Source organism: Sturnus vulgaris, chromosome 7 (genome assembly GCF_052056855.1).
Source record: "Sturnus vulgaris isolate bStuVul1 chromosome 7, bStuVul1.hap1, whole genome shotgun sequence".
In the NCBI taxonomy this organism is placed as follows: Eukaryota; Metazoa; Chordata; class Aves; order Passeriformes; family Sturnidae; genus Sturnus; species Sturnus vulgaris.
In genome coordinates, this window is record NC_142249.1 from 13070663 (window position 1) to 13091060 (window position 20398).

A 20398-nucleotide genomic window follows, 5' to 3' on the forward strand; every position below is an offset into this window, starting at 1 on the left:
GCCTCCTCAGAAACCTTAAGAGTGGGAGGTGTGTCCTTCCAAGCTGCAGCCAAACTGATCTGAAAAACATGATGCAATCTGACACCTAATAAAGAGCATCCCAAATGTCTAGAAAATGCTGTATTGACAGTATTTGAAATAAACAGCAAAATTATTATCCAAGTCAATAACCTGTTTATGAAAAGAAGAAATTATTACTTCTATTTAGCTCTTGGTATGTTATGAAAAAGATGCATTTGGAAACCCACTTGATTGGATACACTTCAGTCCCTGAAGAAATTGAACAGATAAGTCATTATTTAAGTTGCTTGGAAACAATTCATTAGGGACGCATTTCTACTTTCAGGGATTTTAGTGAGACAGAAAATTCTCAACTGTTAAAATAATTTTAGAATCAATAAGAGTTTTACAGTGTTAACTTGGGTAACACATTACTCTTCTCCCAAGGTTCCAGTGTGCTAGGATCCATCTGTATAGAGAAGGAACTGGGAAAAGGACAATAAAGAGCCTGAAGTTGACCAAAAATTATTCTTTTTCCTTTCCCTTTTCTTTTGATTACTCTTATGTTTTAATGCTAATATAACATATTAAAAAGAAAAGAGCCAGATATAAATTCCATTTTGCATTTCATACTTTTGGGGAGTTTTGTTCCTTATTACCATTTTCATTAGGGAGCAGGGTAATATTTTGTGGAATTCTTTCCTCCTCTTCATCCCCCTCACTACTCCCTCAAAAATTAAAATACATTCAATTTTAAAGGAAACACATTTTGGATATTTCAGGCTTGGATTTTTCATTAAATCAAAAACCCCCAAGAGTCTCTTGAAGAAAGAAATAAATTCAAAGGAACAAAAGCAATCTGGAAAGATAATGGAAGTGTGATATTAACGACCTTTGTTTTCAGATGCAGTGAGGTCACTCCCCAAAGTGCCTCCTGCAGCTGTTACCTCCAGTAGCTCCTTCCAGCTGTGCTGTGGCACCCTCACAAGCTGCCTGTGCGCCTTCAACTTCTTCATCCTGAGACTGGCTCTGGGCAGCCGCCGCCTGCAGGCTTCTCCTCCTCTGCCAGATTTCTTCTGCTTCCTCCTGGTCCTGCAGCTCACCTGCGTCCGCCTCCTGCGCCTCCTCCTGCGGTAGCTGCACCGCAGGCAGAGACCCAGCGGCACTCGCAGGCTCCTGGGCTTCGGCCCCCGCCTCGGCCGCAGCCGCCTCGGGGGCACAGGCTCCCTCCTCCTCCTCCTGAGAAGAGAAGGCCGGAGTCTCGGGACAGCGGGCGCTCTCGCAGGAGGAGCAGCGCATCTCCACGGAGGAGCGGCGCACGGTCGCGCTCTCGTTGCAGGAGCTGTCGGCGCCCTCGGCGTCGCTCTCCCCCTCGGGCCGGGTGCTGGCCTCGCTGACGCTCTCGGTGCGAGCGGGATCGCTCTGCTCCGTCTCCGACGACAGCTGCGAAGGCTCCGAGCCTTGGTCAATGGACTCCGTTTCGCTGACGGCCCTCCTGCCGCCTCCTGCAGCTTCAGCAGCTGCCGTGTCCGCGCTGCCGGGAGGCTGCTCTGCCTCCGGAGGGGCAGGGGACTCGCTGCCAGCCTGCTCTGCTGCGGCTTCAGCCTGAGAGCCCTGCAGGCTTTCGCCTCCTTCCTCCGGAGGGGGAAGCTCTGGGACAGAGTCTTGCTGGTCATCAGTTGATGGCAAAGGAGCATCAGAGGATGAAAGCCTTTCACTCTCTGCAGGCCCTGGCATTACCTGATCTGATGAGGAACTTACTTCGTTTCTTTCAACATTTCTGGTAGCACCATTAAGCATTACTAAACCACCATCATCTTCCAAAGAAGATGGAAAACCCAGGTCTTGATGCAGCTCGTGCTCCTCTTCGTCTGAGTCAATGTGAAGCATAGCATTAAGTCTTGTGTCAGTAGGGAAGCTACTCCTCAGTTTTGGGGAGGCTCCTCGAGGACGGTCACCACAGGCAGACGTCCCTGGTCTAGGATGGTTATTGTGTTCTATTGCATCGAGATAGTCATTTAGTGAGTCCTGGCGACCCCTGGGAGGGGATGATCTTGAAGCACCAGAGGTCAGCTCGTCTTGGTCTGTCTCCAGAGTCCTACTAGTCCTTAAAGAGTGTCTCAGGATTGTGTCTCCAGAAGATTCCTCAAAGACTGGGCCATTGGAACACACTGTGGATGTATCGTGATGTCCTGCTGGCATGTCCTCATCATCAGAGGGGCTCCCCAAGTCTCCATTTACGGAGTTGGTTCCTAGCAAAGTGCCAACTGTTTCTGGTGAAGCATCTGCAGAGACAGAAAGACTGAATGTGAAACACAGAGCAGCAACACATAGTTCATTCTACTTAAATTAAATAAAAATACACATCCTTGAAGATGCTTGCTTATTTCCATCAGAAAACTAAGGGAAGAAACTTCAATCAAAATAACAAAGGCATCTACAGTGTTGGAACAGCAGTTACAGAATTTTCTCTGCATAAGTCTATACTGTTTTGTACAAAAATTAAGAGGTGTGCAGTATGACTTTAAAGGATTCCCAATTTGCTTTCAAAAGACAGAGCGCTGCCAAGCATAAAATGAGAATCATAAGCAGATTCATCTATGATCTGTCCAAGAAAATCAAAGATAATATGCTAAGTGTTGGTAGTTTTGGAACTGCTATCTCCAAGGCAGTACCTGCCATATCTACATTTTGAATCCCAATAGAAAAAATCTGTACTAGGGGGACCATACATGAATGAGAATGTATATCCAGAAAAGCCTGGACACAGAAACACGTAGGAAATCTCTCTATACAACTATCTGGAGATTCAGATCATTGACAAATTCTCACCTTCATGAACAGAGGATGTGATTTCCACTTTGAATTGGAGATACCCACTAACATGATCAGCTGGGAGCCTTCTGCCAAGATTATAGCTGAGAACCTGGTCTCTGCAAAATCAAAAATATTGGGGTTTTTTAAAATTTTGCTGGTTTCATGTTTTCAGTATTTAATTTCTATTATGGTCTTAGAATTGGCCACATACTCCAGTTTGCATGGAAAAGCACAAATACCAACAATGGTGTAAAATACCTTTAGTTAACTCATAAAGCAGCCTAAAAAACAATGTTTGATCAATTCCAAATACAGATTGTGCCCCACCAATTCTTATACATCCCTAAATATCTTAAGTTCTAAAGAAATCAAACTGCAAAGATCCCTCTCTCCTAACCCCCTCCTTTCCCCAATACAAAGTGTTTTATAATTAACAAAACCTTTCTGCCCCCTTGTGGTTTTTACTATGTACAAAAGGTACAAATAGCTACTCAATAATTTTTCACGTTCAACAAAGCACTTCTACATTCTGATTTAGAAAAGTTACTAATGCTTGAATTTATCTTTAAATATATTCTAAACAGTTACCGAATTCAGTGGGGCTCCGACTAGATTAGACACTTGTATCAGCTTGAGACTTTGGATCAGATCCCAGGCTGTACATTTTTATTTAGGCACAGCCAGAATTCACAGCCCAGCTCCCCTCAGCACAGCTGGGACAGCTGAAGGAAGAAGAGGGAGCTACTAAAGACCTCCACAGGAAATTATTGTTATTTATGCAAATAACTTTATACTAGTATAAACACCTCTCCTTTACTGAGAGCATTCCTACTGCAAAATAAAACAAATGCAATTATTACTGAAATAAACTGGAACAGTTTGCATAAACTTTTAGGGAAAAAAAAAAAAGCCCTGAGTGGACAAGCAGGCTCCCCTCTCCACACTGCTCTATGGCCCAAGTCTCTGCAGTAGTGTCGTCAGGACCTGTCACAGATTCCTCTGTACTACAAGTCATCAGTTAGATAGTTGAGGTTTCCAGTTTTTACATAAGTTTTATATTACTCCAGGCCATTCAAGAATAGAGGAAGACACATGATGAATAATGCCCTCTCAGTATTCAGTTGAAGCAATTCTAGATGATTCTCGTGCTCATTTATCATGTTTTCCAGGAAATTAAAAGCCACTGGCCATTTCATTACACAAAATTGTGAGCTCTGACTACAGCTAAAAGTGGGGAAGAATTTATCTAAAAGTGGCTGGTTCTGGATTTCACCTTTTCATTTCTTAATAATCATCCTTGACATCACCAAAATGATGGTGTTATACTTGCTTGACAAAAAAAAAAAAGCAAAAAAATAACAAGCGCATTAGCAGTTAATTGTATATTTGGTTAACCACTACTTTACTTAGCAAAACCTTTGGTGAAATATTGTCCATCTTTACACAGAAACTGCAAATGGACAGGTATATTACAGATGAAGATGCAAAACTTGATTTAATGTCAGTTCTAAGAGCAGTATAGCAAACCAACAAAATACCCGTATTCTTAATACGTATTTCTTATACTGACTCTCCTTTCCTAAATACATTTGATACATCAAATATACAGAACTGAAATATGGAGAAGAAAACAGGAAATGTCTTCCAGATTAATGATTTGAAGAAACAGAGGTGAGAACAGATGAACACAGCAAACTGGTAATTTCCACAATCACAACACCAGGAATCCCAGAGCAGAAAAATATTCTGGTTTTTAGCAAGAAAATAAACACCCTACACTAAGTTTTGAAACCAGCCTGTATCACAGTGCTATTTTTCAGTGTATAGGAGTGTGCAAATTTATTAGAAAAAACTGCTTGTTCAACCAAACACAATTTGTTGAAACTCAAGGTGAGGAACTTCTTAGAAAAGTTATATTGTGTATACACCTGCACTGTTCTTGGATACCACTACAAAACAAATGGATAGGCTTTAAAAAAAAAAATTAATATATTCTGTGTCAGAAGGTATTATCAAAATTTTAAGCTACTCTTACAATTTTATTCTTCCTTTACTTACCAATGAAGATACCACTTTGAAAACGTAAAGCTGAAAACTGTTTTCAAATTGAATTTGATTTTCTCCCCTTATGCAACTTGTTACTTTGAGGGGAATATCTGTGAAAAAGGAGGCCAGTTTGTGTAAGTGTGATGACACTGCTGTGACCTTAAGCTTTAAAGAAGAAAATATCCATTTAATTTCACCATCATTCCTCATGGGCCCAATCCAGTGGCTTTTTAAAGTCAGTGGAGACACATTAACTTAAGCAAACTTTGAGGCAAAGCCTTTACAAAAAGGTATGCACAACAGGTGAATTTTGAGTCCCATCTGTAAGCTATTCATACTGACAGGCAATTGTAATTCTGGAGTACTAGAAGGAGTACTAATAAGTACTAATGAGTACTAATAAGGAGTCACAGCCTTGCAGTCCTGGCCAATTCACTGAAGGGATACTACATCTCTGATTACTGAAATGACAATTAAAAAGACTTCAGCTGTACAAGAAGTCAGTCAATTATACCTGCTTGTTCTAAAAGATTTGCACACAACCATACTGTATTGTGATAAGGCCTTGATTCTTGACTAGCTAGCCAGAAGGTAACATTTTTATGTAAAGAAATTAGGCTGAAAAGAAAAGACAGACACACACCAACACAATGTATTCAGGACAGGGCTAGAAGGTTACTGCCATTTTCCAGTCAGGCAATAAAGCTATTAAAATTACAATATATTTCTTAGTACAGATGTAGTAAAAATTTGCTGGTCTGTAGCAGTAAGCCAGAAAGGCTGTTGCTCTTTGCTCTTAGCATCCTAGATGCTGAGTCTTCCTGCTGAACACAAGTTAGCATTAAGAGTGTATTCATTTACCCAATTGCATGTCTCTCCAATAGCCTCTGAACGGGTATGGTTAACTTCCCAAGGAAGCGCTTGATGATTGGACGACTCTTGGCAAATTTGTCTTTAACCTCAATTTCCAGGACATCTGTTAGAAGTGCAACAAAAGAATATTTCTGGAAGGAAAGAACATATTTGACACCATATCAATACACCTTTATTCAGAAAGAATGTACTTAATTACTACTAATGTGCAGCAAACTCCGAAAGTAATGACTGATGACAGCAGTTTCCACATGGCAAAATAATGTCAGCAACACTGATTAATGAATTTCTGCATATGTAACTAGCTTTTTAATGTTCCCCACTCCCTTTTGCTGTTCCTTGAAAAGAACTGCTCAGCAAGAAACTGCACTGGATAAAAGCATTTTCAGTCTATGTCAGAAAGTAGAACGCTATGTATCCTACTGCTTGCTTCTATTTGCACAAGAGAAAGCAAAAAGAGAAGGAATCCTTGCTGTACTGTCAGGTCAATGCAGGAGGAAGAAAGTAAGTGTCTCACTCCAGGCTGTGCTCAGAATTTCCCTCCCAACACCATGCTTTGCATTCATGTTTTGTATGCATGATAGGAAGTCAAAAGGGCAATGTGTATATGGTACATTCAGGAGCAGCATTACTAGAGGAGGAGAATTTTCTATGGAGTTTTGCCCCAATGTTGATAAATCTTCTCAGCAAACTTCAAGAGAACCTTTTCCTGCACTTGGGGCCTTTAAACAATGTGATGCTAATTCACAGATTTCTTGATGTCTGGTAAAAAATTAGGAAAACAAGCTTAGGAACTCAAAATTTTTATTTATCATCTAGATTTTAAGATATTTCAAATAAGCAAGCAAAGTATGGCATAACCTACTCAGAAAAAAACAGGGTCATCTGGTTATACTTTTATTATCTGCCACCATTATGACCTGTGAGCAAACCACAACCTAATGTGTACAATGCCTAATACACATGTGGTTAGGTAGCCAAAGATATTTTAAACAACGAATAGGAGAAATAGCTCTTCAGTTCAGCTGCAGGCATCAGATAAACATCATCAAAAAAACGAATTAAACTGGGTCAGGAATAAAATCCCTTCCTCATGCTGGGCAACTGTCACAACTGGGTTCCTCTGATAAACACAAAAATTTGTCACTCTCAGTTTGCTATAATATTGCAAATTACTTTGCAGAAAGTATGAGATGCAAAATAGGATCAATCCTGCACCACTAGGACAAAATATGTAATGGGATCATAACTGCTGTTGTCAGAGCATTGCTACAGGGAAGATCCAGCAGCTAAAGCAAGCTGATATAATGTGTGCACCAGTGAACATTATCTCTTTTCTAATAAGCTTCAAAGCCAAGGAGACCTGGAGGAGGAAAAAAAAGGAGGGGGTTAAGAGTAAATTTTCTTTTTAGCTACTGGATAGATGGACAGACAGACAGAAAGCTGAAGAATCAGTGCAGAGATCTGAACTTTGATTGTTTAAAAGATTTTAAGACGATTCACATCTACAGTCTTTCCCACAACCAAGCACCCCAGGGTAGGACTAATGCTCAGTTCTGCTTTACTGCTTGTTTGCTTTATGATTTGTGGAAACATTTCCCAAAGCCTACTCAGTTTTCATCTTCCTAAAGAATACATTAACATTCACCACAGTACAGGCTTGCCAGTCCTGAAAGGGCTATGGATGTGTGTCAGCAGTTTCACTTTGCCACATGAACATTTATCTTCAAAAGCACAGATTTGGCTATCCTGCATTAAATGACAGTTGTGGGACTGAGTTCCTTCCATAGGATCTGCACAGTTTACCCAATTCAAACACATCTGGCAAACTGGCTTCTGCCAGACTATCTGTTTGCCCTCCTTATTAGTGATGCTCTAACACCTTCCTGGATTTTCCTTCCTGCAAGATGTAGCTTGCAGGGGCTACATCAAAGAGCATCCCCTCGGCCTGACAAAACTGAAAATTTGTCACCTGCTACACAGCATGAAAATACCTTTTCCAAATGAACAGTTATTGCAATAACTGAGCATAAATGTTCATGTAGCGGAAGCTCTCTTAAAGAGTTCTTCTCACAACACACAATCCAACTTTAATTAATTTATTTTTGCAATTTCAAGAAATCTACATGGTGGCTAAGTGAGTTCAGCCTTTTTAGCAGAGAAGGGAATGAAAACCTGCCAGCAGCTTAAATACACAGCTTCAATATGCAGATGATAACTGTTTCTATCCACCAACAGGGTTCCTAAAATTACTAAAATTTCGGTGTCACTTTAAATAACTAGCTACAAAATAAGCTCACGGCTTTCAGAGGGTGAGGACTAATGCATGAGAAGAAAATGCAAGCCTGGTACACTGCTTCAGCTGGCAGACAGCTCTCAAAAGGGATACATTACCTCTCTGTGCCAAACAGGATTAGTTGTGTTACTGATGATAGTCGACCTTCTTTCCTGGCCATGGTGAGCAAACGTAGGAAATGTACTTTTCTTGCCTGGCTGAATGGACATCTTTAGATAAGGATCAGGGTTGAAGAACATGCCTTTTTTAAGTCCAGCTGCTCTAATATCTATAAAACAAAACAAGATGGAAGGAAGAAGGAACTGAGTAAATTAAAGCTAGTTCACAAAGTAATGCATTCCTAAAATATTACCCAGGAAATCAATTCACCATAGATTACTAAATAAAGCAACTTAGAAGTACTCATACATTAACTGGATCCAGTGTACAGCAGGAAATCAAGTGTCTCCCCAAAGGAAAATAAGGAAGAAAGGTATCAACATCCTCATTTACATTTGAGCCTCCAGTTATTTGTAAAACAAAAAGCATAAACTTGTAGCTCACCTACAAATGCTTTTCTCAGTAAGGTATCTACAGTATTTCCACTCAAAGAAAGAAAAGAAACCCCAACAAAAACTGCCCAAAATTAATCACACAGTACTTGTTTTGTTTCTGGGTGAGGAAAGGAGATAAAAAACTGTATGGGAGGTAATGCAGTGAACAGACACTTTCCAAAAGTTCAGTCTTTGACAGATGTAACTTACCAAGTCTGCTCTGGACTATGATGTAACTCTCTCACAACAGAGCAGATAATCCATCTCACATAAAAGGAGGCAAAGTTTTCTGAAAACGCTTCTTTCTTCCTAGGGAAACCTTAGTACTGCAGCCCTCACAACTTACAACAATAAATAATAATTTCCTCAGGAGCATATTGTCATGACTAAGGACTTGAATGATAGCGCAAGCTTCAGCAACAACAAAAATAGAGAGGTACTTTTTTATTTAATATTAGATTTTAAACTTAACTTAAAATACTCCTTCCTCTGTTTCTCTCTAGGTTTCCTGAAGCACAAGACTTGTGTCTTTTTCCATTAAGTACACCAGTATACTGCATGCAGCAATGCAACTGGCACATACAAATTATACATGCAGGCAGAATTCACTGCTCTAAAATTAAATGCCATGCCTGTGGATTTGGTAAAAAGAAAAATGAATCCTACAAAATATTCAGAATCAAGCTACACATAATGTGTGAATGAAATAAAAAGTCATGTGCAAATGAACAATCTGAAAACGTTACAGGACACATGTGACAAGCCCACCAGTTAATACACCTTTCAAAATTATATCATGGGACTCCTCAGGCAGAATCACAACTGTCTATTAAACAAAACAGGTTTTTCAGATTTACAAAGCAATTACTTGTACAGTCCACTATGTGAGTCTGTACAACCTATCAGCTCTATCTCAGGTAACTGCTGAAAGGCCACTTCAAAAAGCAGTGGATTTTTTCTCCTTTACCTCTAAAATCTCTACACGTTTTTATTGTCAGCTCTTCAAGATTCAGAAGTGAATTTCATCTGCCTTTGCTCAAGTTGAATATGCTTCCATCTCACACAAGATTTCTCTGGAATAAAGTGCTAATCAAAACAAGTGAAGCTGGTAGACTGCACCCCTACAGCTATTTCACTGTAGTGACAGCTTAGCTCTGTTACAAGTGAAAATTTTTCCCTTTCTAAACCACCATTTGCAGCTATTGCTTTTTTCAAAGTGATGGAGCCAGACTGCATTTTAATTAGAAGTTGTTTTCCACTCTTCAATCTGAGAGGAACTGTCCCTTGTGCAAACTGGAAATTTCCCTTTATTTTTCATGCTGGGATATATCAAATCCATTTCTTTCACTGCTGCAGATCCATGATTCTGGCTGGTTTTCAACAAACAGAAGTTCTAAAGAAATGACATCTTTCAAGCCACTAGAGTGTGCTCCTACAGAGGCTAAAGAAGAAAAGCATTCCATCTTTGATGTTATTTAGAAGAGTAACTTACTTTTTTTTAAAAATAATTTGCAAAACACTGAGAAGTGCTGGTTTTTACCTGATAGGGTAAAGCTGACCAACTTCCTAGAGTGCTGGGCTCCAGAAGCACCTTCATCTGTGCCTTCTACTCCCATCTGAAGAGGAGGGAAAAAAAGAAATACACCACAGAAGTTTTCATCTGCTTTGTACATGCCTGAGGACGATAACACAATTTTAAGGTACTATGCTAGAGAAGGATCTGACCAAATACTGCCTTATTACCACAGATAGGCTCAGCCACAGCATTAGTTTACAGCAAAATATCTTTTATGTCCCACAATGCTAATATACCAGTAGCCCAAATCTTCCAAGCAGAACATATATAGGCTAATACACATGCAGACAATATTAACCAGAGAAAACCTATCTTTTACAGCTTTCCCTTTTGTAAAATAACAAACAACAGTATGGATTTGTAATGCACATCAAAGCACTGAGCTGTCCAGTGACAGCATATGTAACTTTTGTAACTTTCCACAAATAGATAATTTAGTGTGCAACAAGAAAAAAAAAAAAAAAAAAAAAAAGGCAAGGAGATCAAAGAGAGACTAAAAAAGCTTTCAGCTCTATTAACAAAAGCTCTTTTTAAACAGAAAAGCGCATCAGACGTCTAAATATAAATGTGGTCTAAAAGCTTATGCTTCACAGATTTTGAGGTTTGGTTTCCACTGAAATCCCTCATTAGGTAAAGCACTACTTCAGAATAAAAGTTTCTCATGTATTAATGTCTGTCTCTTTCAACTAGCAGAAGGATTTGTCTTTCAATACAGAGGAGATGTGCATCCAGCCAAATAATCTATCACGGAGACATCAGTGGAGAGATCTTTGAAGACAAATGGCTCCCTGGGCAGGCAGGAGAGGTGACACAGAAAAAGTTTGAGCCAAACACAGCACTGAGGATTAATACCAGTGATAGAACAGGGTCTGATCTATTCAATGATGCAAATAAACTGAATAAAAATGGGCACACCTGTGTGCGTAGATGAAGAATGTGAGGCAGCCCTGAGCAACTGAGCAGTGGTTTGAAGTCACCAGATGGATAAATGGATAAATGACTCTGGAGCTGTGGTAGCCGCAGGGAAGCTGCTTTGCATTCATTGAACACGTAATCATTCCTTTTTATACTGCTTTAAGCTACTTAATAATATCATTTCAAATACTTCCCACGATGATCAGCAAGCACATTGGAATTTCACTGGAATTAGCAAACGTGGATTTCTCCAGACAAAGAGATGAAGAAACAGCCATGATGTTGGAGCCTGACATCCCTGTGGGTCTCAGCAGTCTTGTGAGGGGACACACCATGCCACTCACCAGCCAGCCCAGTCCATTCCCTCACTGCTGGCTCCATGGGCACTTCCCACCTCTCAGGGCAAGAGTGCTCAGATTATCATGCCAGTGATTTTATACGGATGCGTAAGCAGTGACAGGTGGTAGCAAAATTATGAAGGCATCAAAAGCAATGGGTTAATTCCAGCTGGATCAGTGTCCCCTTGTCTACAGAGAGATACCATGGAAGCAGTGTGGGGTGCATCCCACTGTGAGAGTGATGCTGTCCAGGCAAGGCCACAGGAATGCTGTGTATTCCACTTTCCTCTTTTGGGCTTATTTCAGCATACACTGTTTTCATTGTTAAAAAGGCCTTCCCCATTCTGTACCTTCCCCATGCTATAAGTTGGACTCAATTCAAATAATGTCATTTTTATTGCTAATCATAACTTCATGTTATAGAAAATAGAATTTGCCCACAATTCAGCTGTAATAGCATGAATGGTGACAGTGTCTCTAGCACTTCCATGACTTTTCTATATAATCTCTGTTCCATTATGATCTAAACAGCAGTTTCAATTCTTCTGTTTCAAGTGAAAAGTTTCATTCCAGCACACACACACAAGGTTTTGCAGCATAAAGGCCATGTCATCTGGTGTAAAAAATGTTTCTGAAGGCTCTATCAGGCCTTCTATCTCCCGAGCCAAAATAACACAATAGCGTGTTAGCCGCTTATCCAAAAATATGATGGACTGAAATACCTGGTGTGATATAACATCAGTATGAGAAAATCCAGTAAGCAAGGAATTTGTTGCACCACAAAAAAGGGGAATGAGCACACCATGACTCTCTTACCACTTTCCCAAACAGCATTTCTCTAAGAACAGACAGAACCAGTACCAAGAGAACTCAGTGACCTCTACTGCAACTGTGCTTAAGGTCAACACTAAAACCAGGGAAATGCAGTGAGATTTTAATGTTTAACAATAGGTTTACTTACACGTAACTAACCCAGTATGACATTTTTAGGAAGTATCATCTGAACTGTCATACAACATTCTCATCAGGAAAACTAACAGCTCACTATTTCTGGAAGTCTGCACTGTTAAGTCAAACAATAATATTTATATAAAATTAACCCTTCTAGCAGGTGTGTAAATTCTGTACAATACTCAGGACCCTGCATTACCTTTCAAAGGTAAGAAATTTAAACAGCAACAGATGGTATAAGCTGTCAAGAATCACCATGACTCTGAAAGAGAGATCTCCAGGTAGCTACCAAGCCATTAAATGCACACTTAGATGACAGAAGTTCAGATGTCCTTTTATTCAATGAATCTCAAAACTACTGGTGGATAACATGATAAGGTCAAGAAAACACCCAGGTTCAATTGGTTTCTCCTTTCAGCACAATCACTCTGCTTCTCAGTAATGATATAGTGTGTACAGCCCAGTCTAAGGGGCGACTTTGAGATGCATTTTTTCCTCTTGTCCAAAATCAGACTACCTTGCTGCCTTTAGTTTATAAATTGTTATTAAAGACAGAAGCTGTCAGGCTCATTAACTATGACACATTTTCTCCTGTAAAGTATCGAGTCTGTATTCATCTGTGAAACTGTTACTCATAGTGAGATGTGACAATGATCTGAAAAGTAAATGATGCTATCACCTAGGTTTGTAATCCTAAGAGAAAACCCCCACACATTTGGTATATTAAGATACATAGCACATTTAGTGTCAGATAACTATAGCATGCACTTGTATATAATACACAGCACTGAAAAAGCACAAGTTCAGAACAAATGCTATTCAGTCTGAGAAACTTCTGCTTTACTGCATCTTCAACACTGAAGTTGTCAGGACACCACCCTGACAGTTGTGATCTTAAATATTTGGCAGCTAACATCAACAAATCAAATGCCTTGTGAAACTTGCTGAAGCTTAGCTGAAGAGCTAACCTGTTAAGTAAACTGCTTGCAGCAAAAGCACCATGGTACAAGTTTGGAAGCCTTTTCTGCCACTGCTTTAACTATTCCATTGCTATTTAAACAACTAAAAAAAACCTCTAAAACTTAAACAAGTCTCATAACACAAACGCAGTAAGACAATATTTCTTGATAATTAGAGAATTATTAAATTTCAAGGGTATATGAACACTCGAAGAATTCAGTCATTTTTGCAAGGGCAGAGTTTTTCCAGTTTCATTTATACTAACAATTGCTATCTCTGCAACAGTTTCATACTGAATATTTGGAAATATTTAAGGAATAGGAAGAAACTGAGACTTTGGACAGGGTTTCAGTGTGAAAAATTTCTATTGCAGTGTTAAATTACAGAAAACTGTAAGTAGCAAAAAACTGAATGCAAGCAAGGCCAAATTCTTAGCATAAAAAACTTCACTGAAGCCCAGTGACTTTATACTGTTATTTTATTATGAGCAGTACAAAACCACGAAAAACACTTTCCAGTTTTTATAGTTTTTGTAGGACAACACATTGTTTTGAAAAATAATTGCTGTCAGTAGTAAAACTAGGAGACATATTGATAGGTTGGCCTGACAGTTAATACTATCGGTATTATTATCAGTACTATCATTTTATAGAACTTATCAATAAATCATTTACAAATACAATGAACAAATAGGCTAAACTCACCATCACAGCAGGGTTTTTCACAGTGATACATGGAGTAGTAGCTCGGAGGGCTCCACTAACACCATGGTAGTATTTAAAACAGATCTTTATTTCAGCTGAAAAGAAAACAAAAACCACATTAAACACTTCATGACTGACCCTAGGCAAAAGAGACACAACAAAAGGATTCTGTATTCAGTGACCTGTCTTCAGAAATACTCTAACAGGAAATTACAAATAGAGCTGCTGGTTATATCCTCATTGTGTGTTGGGTCTTTCTGTCACTTAAGAGACAAAAATGATAACTTACCTAATTCTGCAACTTGTATTTCTGCTACTGTAACATCAATCCCTGGAAAAGGCATACTGGGACATTTGCCACTGGGATGATTTTGTAGGACTTTGGAAGAATGTGACACATATCTGAAGGAAGCTGGAATCACTTTATGTATTGGAACACAGGAAAGGTAAACGTTGCACCAAGTTTCTGGTCCCACTGATTAAAGTTTTGTTTGCTAAACTGCATTTACTGCAAACAAAAGAGTATTATGTTTGACTGAAGCCTGACCTCCCCTGTAGTTCCTCTGCATTCTTCCAACCAAGCAGAACAGCTATAATTATGGCTGCCCTTGATCCTGTGGGATTTTCCCTATCTGGAACAATGTCTGTTTTCCCTCTCCATTGGGATAACTCTTCTGTGTAAGTCTGATGAGGGTTTTACCTCTGGGTACAGAGATGGCCACAGGCAGACAGCAATGGCCAAAGGCAGGCAGGAATTACAGCAGCCAGTTCAGAAAGAGGATGTGTATGAAAGTCCTGGCAGTTCAATTCCTTTGCTTGGTTTAACAATATGTCAGTAGTCCTGAAGTACAAAACCACAGAGTTTTGTATAAGATTTTGAGATATATATGGCATGATTCCTTGAGAGTTGAGGTATTTCATCACTGCAAGATAAAATACCCACTTATCCCTATTCAGAAACCCACCCCACAAGCCTGCTCAGCCAAAAAGGATTATTTATTTTTAAACCTGCTGCAGTTACAGATCAACATTTATTTACTATCTTCCTCCCAGAACAAAGAGGAGACACCTCAGAACAACCCTTCAAAGGAAAGTGTCTGGCTGACAGTGCCTCCAGGGAATCAGGAGGTGGAGAAGCTGCTGAGCCCACTTCCTCCTCCTCACAGATGAGTTCACACACACAGACAAAACATGCTCTATTTACCACAAGCTTTACAGCAAAATTCAGAATGCAGACAGATTTCTAATCACCTACAAAGGTTTATGAAACCGAAAATTCATCAGGCAGGACTATGGGTTAGTTTCTTCCTGAACTGAGCAATTCTGCCTACCTACCAACAATGCTTATATCCAGGGCACACAAGGGTTTCTAGCTCACACAAAATCAGAGGCTCACAAGTACTGGACTCTCCACACTGTAAAATGCACATACTAAGTAACAAGAACTCTAGTCTGAGCATCTCTTCTTCACACTGAGAACATATTATGGTTATAAGAGAGCATGGTTAAGACAATGTACTATTCCACCAAGACTTCCAATCTCCAGCTATATTGCTTACTTTTATTGCAACCGAAGCTTAATTTTTCAGAGAGTTTCTGGAGTTGCTGTTTATCCAGTCTGTTGTGACTATCTTGTCTCAATTCATCACTTTTGAACACAATCTAGCAATGGAAGGGTTACCAGCTGCTGCTTCTGTCCACAGACAATCCATAATGTGATGGTGGACAAATACTCTCACTACACTGGCAGGTACATTTATCCAAAGGCTGAAACTCCATACTGCAAGTTTTGCATCCTCATATTTCTTTCTCTCAATTACTTCTATGAGCATATAGTACTTTTCAATACCTGTATATGGCTGGTGATAGAACAATGCTTGATTCAAGAAATGGATCTGACATCCCTTTCAGGTACACTAAATTTAAAAAATATCCAATCAAACAAAAGACTGAACTTCAGGACTTATTGCTAGAAATAATCAGAAAAAGCAGAGCACTTAAAACATGATATGGAGACTTTTTCTCCCACTTGCCAGCAGAAGCAGCACTAATTCAGTTTGGGCTTTATACTGCACTGCATTCACACATGCATTTAGAGAAATGGCAGATCTGCTGTTAGCACTGTGTCAGTGGGATTAATACAAGAGAAGCTGTGCTTGAAATTCAGCACAAAATTGAAAAATGGGCTACCCACCATAGGCACGCACATGTTGTCAAAATGAACATGGGATTTGCAAGACTGGATCTTATACACAACAATACAAACACTTCACAGGATAAGAGACACCAAAGTGGTTTTTTTCTTGGCTAATGATGCTAGAAACTGGAGTTAATGTTAACAGAAGAAGAAATCTCAGCAGAACTCTGTAAGTTCAAAGCAGCTGAGGATGTAGCTTTTTGACATGTCGTGTGCTGTACTATCAGGAAAAAAATCTTGATTAGAAGAGGTTTTTCTTGATGACTAATGAATTCCTGACGTCTAGATGTACTGAAAACAAGTATGTGTGGCTGTTCCTGATAGTTACAGGTGGTGTGCTGAGATGTGTTCCAAGGCCCCATAAATACACAGACTTTGTCAGCAGCAGCAACTTCAATTATCTGCAAACAGGACTTCGATATTTTGAGAAATGAGTTCAATACCATATTAACACACAGTTTTCCTCTGAACTATTCCATACTCTGAATGCACATTAGCATGTGTCACCTACAGTTTTCCCAGTTTCTTTAATTTCTCCTGCCACCTTGCTTTTATGTGTTGCCGCCAGGGGAAAACCAGCACTTCTATTTTTTCTTTCCTACTTATTCTTCCCCAACAGATAAATAAGATTGCTTTGCGTGGGATCCCTAATGAAATGTTAAGAGCAGTAAACCCAGCAAAAGAGAGACATGTGTATGTGACCACAGGATCATTTCCTGTATCATTAAAGAAAATAAGATGTTTCAGAACACAAAAGAATTTTCATTCATGGGAAAAATTAATGTGGTTTTGATACAACACATGCCATCTTTTAATTGACATTCCTCCAGACACCATACAGACCACAATAAATTCCTTCTTTAATTAAAAATAAGCTAAAAATTAAATTGGGGGATCTACAATTCTTTCAAAGTTATCATATGGCCATATAACAAGTAATATATATGTTAAATAATCAGAAAACTGTGAAACCATAATCCCCTTCTTTTAAAGCTAATAGCTGTTACCATTTCATAACCATAGTCTTATAGCTCCAACATTTACACAAAAATATTGGAGTCAATAAAGGTTTCTGGGACTCAAACACTGACATTTGAATTTCAAAAGAACACCTGCATGAAATTATAGTGCTGTTACCACTATGGACCATATACTTTCGCCTCTTCAGAAATAAAGGGATCAGCTTACACTAAATAACAGCTTGGGTTTAAAACATCACTAATTCCCCAGAGTTCCTCACTAACTACTTTTTTACCCTTGCCCATCAAAAGAATGCTTAATGAAAGAAAGATACTAAGAATACATAAATACATGAGCATAATCCTTGGAGAATACATTCTTTCCAGGAGACTGACAATGCAGGAAAGCAGGTTTGTTTGCTGTAAGAAGAAGCTTGCTCCAGACAGACCCATGTCAAATAAAACACCAATAACAGAGGTGAAATCATCTCAAACACATCTCCAGAAAGAAGTCAAATCCGAGCTGGGTTACAACAGTCTGTGGAGCAGAACAGTGCTCCCAGTTCACTGTATGGAACCTGCACAGCAGCTAAAACTTCCTGGCCACTGCAGCTGAGTGCCCAGAAGGTACTTGGGCTGAATCCATGGCTCTCTGCAGATTGAAACATATGTCCTCCAACATTCACCGGGGAAAAAGCTGACAGCACAGTAACTCACTGGAAAAATATGAGAGCATGTTCTGCAAAACTTATTTAAGAAAACTAGAACAAATGAAGTCACTCACATTCACGCTTTACAAAGCTATAAAGGGAGATGCAATCCCTGCAAAAGCAACTGTGTTAAATCCTATTTTTTCCAGTCTGAACCCGACAGACAACTGCAGAAATTTAGCAGTGCTCTGCATGTCCTGCCAGTTGAACTTCTCCGTAGTGTGACAGTTCAGTGAACTCAACATTTCTGTTTGGACATTTAGCATTCTCTTCTCTGCATCACTTTCAGCGTGTGCATTTTTGATTACTTCCTACTGGGCAGTAGCAAACACAGCAGCAGAATGCAAGGGCCAGAGCTGGCAGCCCTCGGGTACTTGCCATCTCTCTCAGCAGGTGTTTCACAGAATTTATTTTACAAGAACATTAGGCAAACCACCTACAAAGAGACTTACAGAAAGCTTTTTAGCTAAAGTAGGATCAATAACAGAAAATGCTTATGTCCCAGTGGTCTTTCCATCTAACCTGCTTCAAAGGGAACGTGGACAAAAGCTTGTTCAGGTAACACAGCCTCCCCATCTCTGCCAGCCCCACTCACTTTGCTGTCATCAGAGATCCTTATTTACAGTCATGAGCACTATTACGGTCCAGTTTGGCAAAGCATTTAATTATAATCTAACCTTTAAAACAAAACACTGGGGTATTATGTGCTTAAGGAAGTCAACAAAGCCTGCCACAAATGTAAAAAATACAAGACTTGATCCTGTTTCAGTTATTTGTGATACTCAAAAATAGCTGTTAAGAGACAACATAAAAAGCCAGCTGAAGAATAACAGAAGTATTTCTAACTCCGTGAATATGCCTATAAATAGAGTAGGGACAATAACCATGAGTCCCCAGACAGACCACTGAAAGGGCACTAGTTGCAGGGCACTGCACAGATGAATGTTCCAGGCTCAGAACAATTCCATGTGAGAAAACCATGACCTTTACAGAATTTAACTGGTAAAATTTTAAATGGTAAAAATATAAGGACTGGATACAAGTAATGAATTACATTCACAGAACATTCATTAATGTTGACCCTTATAGTCAAAACCATTACAAAAACTAAACTCTTTTCATACCTATAGTTACAAATAGCCCTTAAAAGCCAAAAGTATATAAACTCCAATTATTAAACTGGTATTTTTTTCCTTCAATATCTATCAGCTTTCAACAAAAAATGAGAACTGGGAGTCTGCTTTGCCAGCTACAAAGCAAGACAATTTCAGTCTTAATACAGTATTTTTGCAAAACTTAAAATTTCATGGAAATAGGGACTGAATACCAAGAACTGCACATAAAACTTCACTTTCAACATGATAGCAGTGCAATGCAAACACATATATTACCATGTTTTCTGAATATACCTCATAATCTACTTGTGCTCTTAGTCGTGGGGGATGAAGAGATCCAGAGCTGCCCTGCTGAGGACTTGGAAGAGCTGGGGGAGGAGAGGCTGGACATGACCCAGCCATGGGCACTCCCAGCCCAGAGAGCCAAACGTGCCCTGGGCTGCATCCAAAGCCCCGTGGGCAGCAGGGCAAGGCAGGGGATTCTGCCCCTCTGCTCTGAGATCCCACCTGGAACACTGCATCCAGCTCTGGGCTCCCAGCACAGCAGGGACAGGGACCTGCTGGAGTGAGTCAGGGGAGGTCACCAAGAGATCAGAGAAATGGAGAATCTCTCCTATGAAGACAGGCTGAGAGAGTTGAATTTGCTCAGCCTGGAGAAGAAAAAGCTCTGAAGAGGACTCACAGCAGCCTTTAAGGGAGCTTATCAAAAAGATGGGGACCATTTTTTTTACCAGGAACAATGGGTAATGGTTTTAAACTAAAATAAGGTAGATTCGGATTAGACATAAGGATGAAACTCTAAACAGTGAGGGTGGTGAAATGCTGACACAGGTTGCCCAGAGAGGTGGTAGGTGCCCAATCCCTGGAAGCACTCAGGATCAGAATGGACAGGGCTCTGAGCAACCCGACCTATAGAAGATGTCCCTGCTCATTGCAGGGGGGTTGAACTACAGACCTTTAAAAGTCCCTTCCAACTCCAACTACTTGGTGATTCTATGCCACAAACGAGATTTTAGTTCAAAATACTCTGCATCTGTGCAGTCACTGCATCCAAGTATCACAGTGTGGCACCAGAAGTAATTTAACCACAAACATCCCAGGGGGGATTTGGAAATGATTGATGTGACAAGACTGGCAGTCTCTGGATGAATCTCAACAGCTGCCACTATGGATTATTGCTCACGACATAAAGCCATAGCACTAGTAAAGAAAATATATGCAAATCAATGTATGTCTATTCTACTGACAGTAATGACTGTGACATCAAACGGTATAAATAATAACAAAAGGCAGGTAAAGTAGGTGAAGGTGCTTCTTGTGGACACTAATTAACACTCATGGGACCAAGACTATAACTTACAAATACAAGGCCAATGCAGTCTCAAAGCAGGCTCTCAGCCTAAGCCCA

At 39.7% G+C, this 20398-nt stretch overlaps 1 protein-coding gene across 1 annotated transcript in view; it reads right to left on the bottom strand.

The window, feature by feature from the left end:
- The window catches only part of HECW2 (HECT, C2 and WW domain containing E3 ubiquitin protein ligase 2), a 104536-nt gene that overhangs the window by 51895 nt on the left and 32243 nt on the right, over nucleotides 1-20398 (bottom strand). The window contains exons 3-8 of the mRNA XM_014879429.2: nucleotides 14010-14104; nucleotides 10106-10181; nucleotides 8131-8300; nucleotides 5725-5867; nucleotides 2833-2933; nucleotides 948-2285 (exon numbers count right to left, since the gene is read on the bottom strand). Of these exons, the coding sequence (XP_014734915.2) occupies nucleotides 948-2285; nucleotides 2833-2933; nucleotides 5725-5867; nucleotides 8131-8300; nucleotides 10106-10181; nucleotides 14010-14104 (1923 nt within the window). The remainder of the gene's footprint in view (nucleotides 1-947; nucleotides 2286-2832; nucleotides 2934-5724; nucleotides 5868-8130; nucleotides 8301-10105; nucleotides 10182-14009; nucleotides 14105-20398) is intronic.